The following is a 10,707-nucleotide window of genomic DNA, read 5'->3' as shown; positions in this document are numbered from 1 at the left end:
TTCGCGAAAAGGGAAGGGAGGTCCGAGTATAATTGTTGTATCCGCTCTGCTGACGGAATGCTCATGGGCGGTGGCGGCTCCATAGCAGGAAGAGTCATGATATGGTTCTACATTAAATGTCAGCAATGTGATAGAGCCAATTCTATGGCTACTTACACCTTGCCGATGGTCGGCTGCTGCTGCTAGCCACGTGAGATTTGCCTGTAGGCGGTGGGCATAACTGTTAAGATGTGGAGTTAGATAGAACGAGGCTTATGAACATCACGATGGACCAACTTACTGTTGAAATCTTGGGTCTGTCATTGGCAATCCTCGTGCTTGAAATTCCATGCAGACTCTATATAAAGACGGATCAGCTGGCTGATAACACATCCCAGCGGAACTTTAATACTTTAACAGTTCAGAATTCAGTTCCAAGATTCTAACAACCTTTGGATTGCTGGGGCTCGCCACATTATCGGGTAAAGAAGAGCTTGGAATCGAAGATTGACTGGAAGGAGGAGCCGGTTCACCTGATGGCATGAGATCAACATTCGAGGATTGCGAGGGCGCCGCGGGATTAGAGTCGCTGTTATCTGGAACGGGCTTCGGATCCGGCTTTGACATCTGTTCCTGGGAGACTTCAGAGGTCGAGGGTTGTATATTTGGTAAAATACCGTTAGGAGATGAAGGAGACGGCCCTTTAGGACTGAGATTTTCCACCTTTGCATTCTCTGAATGTTGCTCTGCTCTCTCCGTTTCTGGAGGACTAGGTGCAGGGCCAACCGCTAGATCATTTCCGCCAGATTCCTCCTTGTTTTTATCACTATCCTCATCCTTCACGTCGAGATCTCCGATATCGTCTGGGGCGGGCGATAACTCGGTGAGTGGTGTTAGCTGTCGTGAAGACTTGTCTTCTTCAGGCTCTTTTTCGGCTTCGAGCGGTTGTGAATGCTGGGGATGTGGCGAGGGCAGAGGAGAGTCCCTGGTGTGAGCTTGGGGTGAGCCAGAATCATCGTCTGGAGCGGGGGACAAAGAAGAGCTTTTGTCCTCGTTGAGGGACTGCGCGTGAGCGTCGACAGGGCTGGAAGGGGATGAGGGAGCGGAGGCGTGCGAGAGAACGGGGTCTTCTGAGTTGACGGGAGTGATGGGGCCTGGGCGTGAAGGGAGTGAGGAGGAGGGGAGAACGGATGGGTGGAGGGAGTGGTCGAGGAGGGAGTGGTCGTTCAGGGGGTGGTCTGGGAAGAACTGGTCCTGGTGGTCCTGGTGGAAAGACTTGTCGTCATGGGGGAGGGAGGGCCAGGAAAGTATATCATGCTGATCATTGTGAGTGGTCGGCAAGATTAGATTTGACTTTGTATGAGGGGAGAGCGGGTGGTGATTCCGATCGAGATGGATCATATCCCCAAAACCGCAAGGAGTGAAGGATACGGAGACGGACGTTGCCAGCTAGGCTCCAGATCTAGTGCCGGGAAAAAGCAGCCGAAAAAAGGAGGAAGAGCGTGCAAGGGCTGGGTGTATGCAGTGGAAGACAGGGGGAATAACCGGGAGTGCTAATACGTTGCGTGTAAGCTTTGGCTGTCCCAACTTAAACCGGGTCTTGTGGATATCAAAAACGTTTTCTGGGACGGGATGGGAACGGTCGATGCAGCCAGGGGGACCGTGTGACTTTAGTTCCTGGCGGCGGAGTCTCAATCCACCCCATCCTCGCTCTGCGCTGGCGGGGCACGACATGGGAGGAGGGGAAAAGGAGGAATGCTCGCTGCCAACCAGACGTCACCTTTATATACCGTCCACAGGTGGGAGATCCATCTCTACCAAGTCTGCATAAATGCGCAATCGAAGCAAGATCAGATTCCAATTCCCTCTTGCCATATCCGTTTGCGTTAATTGAGCGACTTTCTCCAGCATCATTCTTTTTTGGGACTCCACTTTGTCGCAACCTCGACAACACGAGGGGTATTCCAGTTCACATCTATTTTATTTATCACCTCCCATCGTCACGCGCACAGCTGCATCTTTGGCGTCGTACCTCGCTTACATCTCCCCTGATCTCTCTTACTTATCTTCCATACATACCCGCTATTATCACACACTATTGTAATCCATGTCTCGCATTCTCGTCTCACATCCTTCTTCTCTTGCTATCTTATATTACCCTTACAGCATTACACTAACTACTGTGTCTTCGAACTTGCTTACCGTAACTTAATGTTAATTCTCAATCGTCGAAAATGGAAAGTCACCCTACCCTCGGCAATTCCCGAAAATTGTGGCGCCGCCTGCCAAACTTGCAAACCAAGTATACCCGCCCACGCCAACTCGAGTAATACTTCCTCAAGACGCAAAAATGTGAGTATACCCTGCATTTCGTTACTCAAAACAGCCCCAGGTCCATTTCCTTGCCATCTGCCATGCTGTTTTCTGAAAACGGCTCGCAAATCCGTACTTTCGAGGGCTGGATGTTCATATCTACCCATGGATGCAGCAGACTTGGCTTTATATATTCCTTCTTCCTAGGCTTTTGTTCTGCGCACTCTTTACTCACACATCCTTCCAGATAAACGATGGGTCGGGTCATTAGGGCACAAAGGCGTTCGCACGCAATCGTACGTCTTGCTCAAGGCCCAAATTAATCAAGATTTGCCAACTTACTTTCTTATGCGCATATAGTTCAAGGCGCACACTCATCTTAACAAGTCGCCTGCCAAACTTCGCCCTCTCGACTATGCTGAGCGTAACGGTTACGTTCGTGGCATTGTAAAAGATATCATCCATGACTCTGGCCGGTGGGTCCTTTATCTCAGATAAAAGTAGACTTCAATTCTTATTTTCATCTTCAGTGGTGCACCTCTCGCTCGTGTCGTTTTCCGTGATCCCTACCGCTACAAACTTCGTAAAGAGACGTTCATTGCCACTGAGGGTCTCCACACCGGTGCCTTCGTTTACTGTGGCAAGAAAGCCACCCTTGCCGTCGGAAACGTTCTTCCCGTGAGTCAATGCCCCGAAGGTACCATCGTCTGCAACGTGGAGGAGAAACTTGGTGACCGTGGTGCTCTTGCACGCACGTCTGGTAACTACGCCACTGTTATCGGCCACTCCCCCGAAGACAACAAGACCCGTATTCGATTACCCTCTGGTGCAAAGAAAACCGTATCGGGTGGTGCACGTGCTACTATTGGTATTGTTGCTGGTGGTGGACGTATCGACAAGCCTCTACTCAAGGCTGGTCGTGCCTACCACAAATACAAGGCCAAGCGTTACAAGTATGTGTCATCGTCTCTGTCTTACGGTGAATGTTTGCTGAATTGCCTCGCCCTTTACCCAGCTGGCCCCGTACTCGTGGTGTTGCTATGAACCCCGTCGACCATCCTCACGGTGGTGGTAACCATCAACACATTGGTAAAGCCTCGACAATTGCCCGTTCCGCCGTTCCTGGACAGAAAGTCGGTCTCATTGCCGCTCGCCGGGTACGTTGTCTTCTTCATGCTACCATTGCCGCGGTATCTGATTTTATGGTTGCAATCAGACCGGTCTGTTGCGCGGTACCGTCAAGGTCAAGGAAGTTTAAGTGGGATGAGCTATTTACTTTACATATCGCTATGCTTTACGTCCTCGTACCCTCAAAATCTGTATGCGTTTTGCATATGCTTCACGACCATGCACTGCCTATGACATGCACCCCATTTTGGTGTGAAGTGTGAGGATGCCGCTACGACTTACTAGCCTGTGCTCATGCAATGAAACCAAGAAAAAATTGTTGTTTGTGATCTTTCCGTCTAAGCATCATAATGTACAGTTCTATTGGTAAATTCTATAGTGCCCTGATGCGTTATTGACTATTTCGCAGCATCTTCCATCTGCTTTCTCCACCGCTTCTGGATGTCGATGGTTTCCCTGAATATCTTATACTTGGCGTCGAGGAGTTTCTTGACTTTGGGAGAGGCCGCAGGTGCAATCAATGTACCAGCAGGGGTCATCTCAACCTAGTGAAATGAATTTCAGTATTTAGGGGGCATTTATGAAAAATAATGAAAAAGAACAGACCATGATCTTCCACATCTCCTCACCCTGCTTATCCCTCGACACTTTCTCCGCATCCGCCGCAATTCGGCCAAGCATCGCAGCGCCGAGAACGACAGCAGCAGAGTGCGAGAACGGAAGGACGACGGGCATGCCGCACGTATCAGCGAACAGCTGCATCATCGGGATGTTCTTCGCTTGTCCGCCAGACATGTAGATCGAGCGGATCGTGTGACCCTTGGCGTTCATCTCGTCGACGATATGGCGGGTCTGCAGTGCGATGGCTTCTAGCGTCAGGTAGTATTTACGCGCGAGATCGGAAAGGCCGCTGTCCTGGAAAATGAAGTGATCAGTGACAGAACAGGAAGAGGAGTGAGCGATGTAACGTACGAGCTCCAAGCCCACGATGGAACCTCTCATGCGCGAATCGGCGATTGGCGACCGATTACCTGTTATCGTGTGTGGTCAGCAGGGAAAGACCTGTGAAGATGGAGATACGACCATGGAAATCCGGGTAGAAGTGAATGTCCTTTGTCAACTCTGTTAGAGTTTCTGCGTGGTTTTCTACTTTCAACCTCTCCAGGGTGTCAAGAAGCACTTGATGTAACTTCAGAACAAGTCACATCCGCAAATGAAAAACATACCCTGATGAATGTTGGTGTTCTCTTTCTCTGCGCGTTCCTTGAGCTCGGGATAAGCAACGTGGGTGGTGATAATGAAATCGATGAGCTTGAGATTACAAAATTAGCACCAAATGAGTAGGTACTGTTACAAAATTATCTTACCTGTCCAGTGGATGACTGTCCACCTTCATTCATCCACCATCCAGGGAACGTTGCATCCTGAATTGCTGCGCTGAGTAGGAACCTCGAACGTTCAATTGTCACTTACCCTATAAGGTCCCCACACACCGTTTACAAACACGCCTTCTGGACTCTAAACCCAAATGTCATTGTGGGTGTTCAGCATGAAGGTCCAGGACTGACTGACCTGTACTAGATGACAAGTGCTCGTACCAGCTACGGCGGCCAAACGGTGACGAGATTCATCTAACGAAGGCAGCACGCTAGAGAGCTGTCCGTTTTCCTTGTACCTAGCTGCTACTGTGCCCATCCAACCCGCATATCTGATCTCTACATCAGCGAACAGATATTCCTGCAATGCAAAGGAAAACTTTACGCATCAATCAAACCACTGCCTACCGCGGTACCTTCAACAAGACCAAGCTCTTCAGCGGCCTTCTTCGACAAGCCGTGTCCGACAGGTGATCCCGCCGTTTGGACTTTCCCCTTGGCAGCACCCATCTGGGAGTAGTTCCCTCCGTCGACTAGCTCAGCCAGTCCGATCTTGGTGAAGAAATCTTCCTGCCATCCCTTGTCTGGTACGAAGGAGCATTTGCATGTCGTGGAGCAGAACGAGCGGGTGTTGTCCCCGGTCGCTTTGTATGTAAAGAAATCAGGCAGATCGAAAAATTGGCAGCGAGAAAAGTGTTCGGGTTTCATATTTTTCTTGAGCCAGAGGATCTTCGGGACCTCCATTTCGAGCTGATATATTTGCGCATCAAGATTTATCCTGATAGCCATTAGGGAACGAACATACGCTCATCGTACCCCCAACATAATTTAAGACGATCGAACCGGTCGAGTTGATAAGCTCTGCCTCCTTCTCGGCGCGGTGATCAGCCCAGAGGATGATGTTTCGATCGCCAACGTCGCCCAGATCTTGACCTTTTGTCACGACAACGGGATTGCCCTGGAAGTCGGACACGGCCAGAGAGCAGGTGGCATCAAACCCAACTCCTTTGACTGCTGATGCAGGGACTTTGGATTCAGAAAGCACTTCTTTAATGGCGACACAGATCTTGGACCAGATATCGTTGGTCGATTGCTCAAAGATACGGTGATCCTCCTGATCGCGCCAAGTGATGGTATCTTGGGTTGAGGAGGCAACGACGGTGCCATCTCTCTGGACGAGGGAAGCTCGTGCTGAACCTGTGCCGATGTCGACACCAATGTAATATTTATCACCGCTCATAATGGGATCTGCAACGATGGTGGAGGTAAAGGGAGAAAAGCAAGTGCAGCTCTACGAGAAGACTGTGTACACTATTCTCCACAATGTACCAATATTACCGGACCGATTACGTACGGATTCTCATTGTAAATGATCTCCTCGTCATATCATCAGCAGACTTGGGAGAATTTGCTTAGCGACAAGGGGTAGTACTCTCAAAGTTATGTATTGAAATCTCATGATGGTCGATTTACTCAGAGCATACTCAAAGAAAAGTCGAGTAGGGCTGATAATAGCCAACGCCAACCTCTTATGAATATGCCCAAAGAGAGTGACATAGTTATTTGATAGAGAACATAGGAATTTAATGCCGGCCAGAAGCATAATTTTGGTGTGGGATGCAATACATGAAGCTTATGGACAGGCGTGAGATAAGTATACAACAAGACCTCTAATCAGAGGCAGTTGTTAGCCGGGCTAGAGAACAAGATATAATTAGCGATGTTCATCTTCGCAGTTAAACCGTAAAACGCACTGTAAACCAGCTGTCCAGAGTGGTGCACAATTCGCTTGATGAGACCCTCCTTCTCCAAATGTCTGATGGCTACCCGTGCCAGAGAGCCGTTGACTTTCAACCGCTCGATGAGGATGCTCTGGCTGATGAATCGGAAGGTGGGGACTTCCTTCATTACACGGTCAAAAGTGGGCTTGTCAATAGCGACGGCATGTTGGGCCTTGTCCTTGACCTTTCCCTTCGACCACTTCTTCTTCTTGGCGGCTTTGCCGCCCGATGACGGGGGAGGTGCTTTAGCTTTGGCCTAAAAATGATCGGAAAAGACACATCAGCCTCATATTCATCCACATGTCCTAAGCCGAATCCATATCAAGCAACATAAGCCAACGAAAAATGCTCCTGCACTTGTTCAAAGACCAAGCCACGTATCCTTCATCTGACAGAGAAACATACTCACCATTGTCTTGAGGGCCTTTCGTCGATGTCGGTCAAGCTCTGTGGATGGCAAATCTCATGGCACCGTTGACACGGCGGAGTCCGGGATTCTAGTCTCCGATCCATTTAGAATTACGTAATTGTGGCAGACGACCAGGCGCGTATGAGCAAGGACACGTCGTTCTCTAAGTAAAAGGTCTGTAATGGTGCTCTGGCTGCTGTTTGTGATTCCCCTTCCTGTCCTTGCTGCTCTCGACAAAACACACGGTGTTAGCCCCGCCCTTGTATCGAAATATGCTCCAGTGACCTCGGGCTCATCTCCAACATGGCAATGTCTGGACGGGTCGAAGGAGATAGCTTGGAGTGCTGTGAATGATGATTATTGCGACTGTCCGGACGGCAGTGACGAACCAGGTTCGGTATTGTGTTATAAGTAACAGTGAGCATTATTCTGAACAGATACAGGGACCAGCGCATGCCCAAACAGCGTGTTCTACTGCCGGAACGAAGGTCATATCGGCGCAACCATTCGAAGCTCCCGTGTAAATGATGGTATCTGTGGTATGTACTCTTGAAATATAGCTTGCGATTCTCAGAACTTATGTAGCATATAGAACCCGAGTGTTGCGACGGGTCAGACGAGTTGCTTGGTGTGTGTGAGAACCATTGTCGCGAGACGGGTGATGCATACAGACAGCAGCAAGATGCTGAGAGGAAATTGCACAAAACGGTACGGTCCAGTCATCTCGGTGTATGCTGACGTACTGATTTGGAACATGAAGGGTTCGAAAATACGCTCAACATATATCGCATTTGCACACAAGGAGAAAAAACGGATGGAAGCTCTCATTGCACTGAAGGAACAAGAAATCACCGCAAGAGAGAAAGAGGTCGCGCGATTGAGAGGTAACTATCTCGCAATGTACGTGTCGCCGGTTCTCACTTTGCACTTAGATATCGCAGAGCGTGCCGAATCTATATCTGCCGTTGAGCTTGAGCACAAAAAGGAATCTCGTAGGCATTGATCTGATTTCATATTGCTTCTAACCTAAGGCTTCTCCACAGAGCTGTATCAATCACTAACGACGCACCACACTGCGCTTAAGTCACTCCAAGCCGAACACAAGAGACACCTTGAACGCGAGAAAGCACTAGGGGAGATACTCGATTCGCTCCGTACAGGCTACAACCCGAACTACCAAGACATGGCTGTGCTGGAGGCTGTGCGTGGATGGGAAACACTCGCGGGATTGCCTCACATTAACGATGTCGCGAAAGATGGAGGCGAGGAGGGCGCCAATGATGGTTCGCAGACCAAGGAGGATGAACAACTTGAGGAGGGCATGTGGAATGCGGAGCAGATTGAGAAGGAAATGAAAGGCCTCCTCAGCACGGACCACATTTCACTACTCTTGGAGTATGAAAAACATATTAATGCGCCTGGTGTCCAGTCAGTTTGTAAGTCACTTTTTTGATTTTTCCACCGTCGACTACCGGGTGTACCATTGACGTTGGTGTTCATTCAGTGTTCGACGTGCCCTCGTATCTACCAGAGGCGCTCGTTCCGCAATACGAGGGCATCCGGGATACCGTAACCGGGTTCCTGCAATATCTTGGCATAGTACACGGAACAGCAGACGCGTCCGCAGGTTCGTCGTGACTCGCAGTAGTACTGGCCTTTTCACCACGCTTACCTACTCGCAGAATCTAATCAAGCACGCAAGAATCTCGACGATGCCGAGCATAGCTTACGCCTCACTCGTGAAGAAGAGAAGAATGCCCGCCTTGATCTCAGCGATCTTTTCGACCCCGATGGGTTTGGGCCTCAGGGCGAGTGGAAGAAGCTGGACGGTCTATGCCTGTCGAAAGATACCGGCGAGTAAGTCATTTTATCCCTTGATCTTTCAAAGTTCGCTACGATCTTACTCATGCTTGATTAGTTACACTTATGAAGTGTGTCTATTCGACGAAGCACGGCAAAAGCCTAATAAGGGCGGTTCGACCTTCAGTCTTGGGTGTGTGTTCTTTATGTTTCCTCGGCACTGTTGTCTGATCCTTGTATGTCATACGAATTTTTTGCATACAGCAAATTTACGGCTTGGAATTCCGGGGCCGCACAACCCGGTGAACTGGAATATTATACCAGACAGCGCTACACACAGGGTGCAAAATGCTGGAACGGACCGCAACGCAGCGTCGAGGTAAGCCCCCCCCCCCCCCATCCTTTCGTCACCCTCCTTTCTCCTGCCGTGCCTTGAGCCCTTACCTTGCCCTATCCATCCTCTCCAATAACCCCCTCTCACACCCACGGCCTTTCTGTTCACTCACCGCTCCACCCACACAGCTCGTGCTTACCTGCGGTCTCGAAAACGCTCTGCTCACGGTTGCCGAGCTCGAAAAATGCGAATACCAGATCACGGGGACGACGCCTGCTCTGTGTCTGCCTCCCCACGAGGACGGCCAGCCTGGGGGGAGGGAAGAGCTGTAACGGGGGTGGTGTGGGGAATGTTGCGTCGCGTAACAAAGGCGACCTTATTGTTCTTCCTGCTATAGACAATGTAATGTATTTATTGTCTCCAAGACAAAGCAGTGCTCTCTTTCGCTGGGACGTCCCAGGGGTATTGTTCACCGATCTGCATCTCTCAATGAACTCCTCTCCCTTCTATTGTCGTAACAGTCACGCCCATGAGAGAACTCATAGCTCACAATGAAAGGGCAATTAACGCAATATCCGGTTTTGTCAACTTACATATTGTCCTCGATGCCTTTCCACTCACGTAGCTTGGCCAACGTTCAAAAAGTATATAAATATGTTTTTTTTCTAAGCAGCACAAAACATACGTGAAAATCCAGAAAAAGACAAAAAGGACGTGTACAATATATGTTAAGCACCTATGTATATTAATCTAAGCACCTTATTGACTACCAATCACGGCGTGCTAGAGTATGATATATGTAATTGCTTGGGATCAGTTGTAGCGGGAGACGAGTGGGAAGGCAAAAAAAAGGAAAAGAGGAATGAACAAATGGCATCGATTGTATAAAACTGCTGTATCGCTTGTAACTTGTGACCATAATTGTAAGAAATGGAATGTATCACTTGAACCGGGAAGAATGAAAAACTGAAGACACGACTTGTTTGATATATGCGTTGCATACGGATGAGGTGGACGAGGACAGGTTGCGCTGGGTGGTTAGGCGGGTAAACTAGATGTTGCGAGGATATTAGAAAACGCGGCCAGTGGCGATGGTAGACTAGAGTAGGGCGGATTTTCTCTATTTCTATGGGCTGGCCATGCCAATATCCGAATCCTCGCTCAGTTCCCTCGTCCTCCGTGCTTTCAGCTCAGGCGTCAGGTCCCCTCTTTCTCGCCTTGCATCTCTATCAGCGCCACCCACATCTTCATCGCATTCTCTACCATCTCCATCTAACAATCTAGGCCCCGCTCTGTCTGGATCTACTGAATCATCACCTGAATCGCTAGCGACTGAGCAAGGGGCACGTATCGTAGGCTCGTCGTCGGTGGTGTCTCCTCCTTCCGTCTCGGTCTCGATCTCTCCTTCTGTTTCCACGCCACCTTCGCTCGCCCCATCATCTTCGTAGTCTGCTCGCGATTGGGCACGAAGACTGGGTGTTCTGTCACCACTTTCCGGTCTACTGGAAGAGGGCTCTGACTGTGGGTACGGAGCTGATTGGGCAGAGCTAGTGTCGTGAGTACGATCGGGAACCAACCGCCCGCCAA

At 49.6% G+C, this 10,707-nt stretch overlaps 4 protein-coding genes across 4 annotated transcripts; 2 read left to right on the top strand and 2 right to left on the bottom strand.

Moving 5' to 3' along the window:
• Positions 1–2,295: 2,295 nt before the first annotated feature.
• SERLADRAFT_381313 (uncharacterized protein) lies at positions 2,296–3,727 on the top strand (the record flags this gene model as incomplete). The annotated part of the gene is made up of 6 exons (XM_007315142.1): positions 2,296–2,331; positions 2,540–2,588; positions 2,653–2,768; positions 2,823–3,245; positions 3,308–3,449; positions 3,509–3,727. 5 exons carry the CDS (start codon positions 2,547–2,549, stop codon positions 3,548–3,550), a joined length of 765 nt encoding a protein of 254 aa, XP_007315204.1.
• Positions 3,715–6,109, bottom strand: SERLADRAFT_459949 (uncharacterized protein; the record flags this gene model as incomplete). Its single annotated transcript, XM_007315141.1, has 10 exons — positions 3,715–3,965; positions 4,027–4,335; positions 4,393–4,451; positions 4,504–4,599; positions 4,647–4,731; positions 4,788–4,844; positions 4,894–4,938; positions 4,993–5,128; positions 5,182–5,546; positions 5,602–6,109. 10 exons carry the CDS (start codon positions 6,034–6,036, stop codon positions 3,819–3,821), a joined length of 1,734 nt encoding a protein of 577 aa, XP_007315203.1.
• A 114-nt stretch (positions 6,110–6,223) lies between these two features.
• On the bottom strand, positions 6,224–7,053 carry SERLADRAFT_459947 (uncharacterized protein; the record flags this gene model as incomplete). Its single annotated transcript, XM_007315140.1, has 3 exons — positions 6,224–6,492; positions 6,551–6,833; positions 6,987–7,053. 3 exons carry the CDS (start codon positions 6,987–6,989, stop codon positions 6,467–6,469), a joined length of 312 nt encoding a protein of 103 aa, XP_007315202.1.
• Positions 7,054–7,167: 114 nt separating this feature from the next.
• Positions 7,168–9,462, top strand: SERLADRAFT_446333 (uncharacterized protein; the record flags this gene model as incomplete). Its single annotated transcript, XM_007315139.1, has 11 exons — positions 7,168–7,378; positions 7,430–7,525; positions 7,579–7,694; positions 7,747–7,870; positions 7,919–7,978; positions 8,030–8,422; positions 8,491–8,613; positions 8,669–8,843; positions 8,905–8,979; positions 9,051–9,165; positions 9,309–9,462. The coding sequence occupies 11 exons, from the start codon at positions 7,168–7,170 to the stop codon at positions 9,450–9,452; spliced, it is 1,632 nt and encodes a 543-aa protein (XP_007315201.1).
• Between the last annotated feature and the right edge of the window lie 1,245 nt (positions 9,463–10,707).

Source organism: Serpula lacrymans (assembly GCF_000218685.1).
Source record: "Serpula lacrymans var. lacrymans S7.9 unplaced genomic scaffold SERLAscaffold_4, whole genome shotgun sequence".
NCBI classification, from domain to species: Eukaryota; Fungi; Basidiomycota; class Agaricomycetes; order Boletales; family Serpulaceae; genus Serpula; species Serpula lacrymans.
This window is presented reverse-complemented; position numbering and strand designations above follow the sequence as displayed.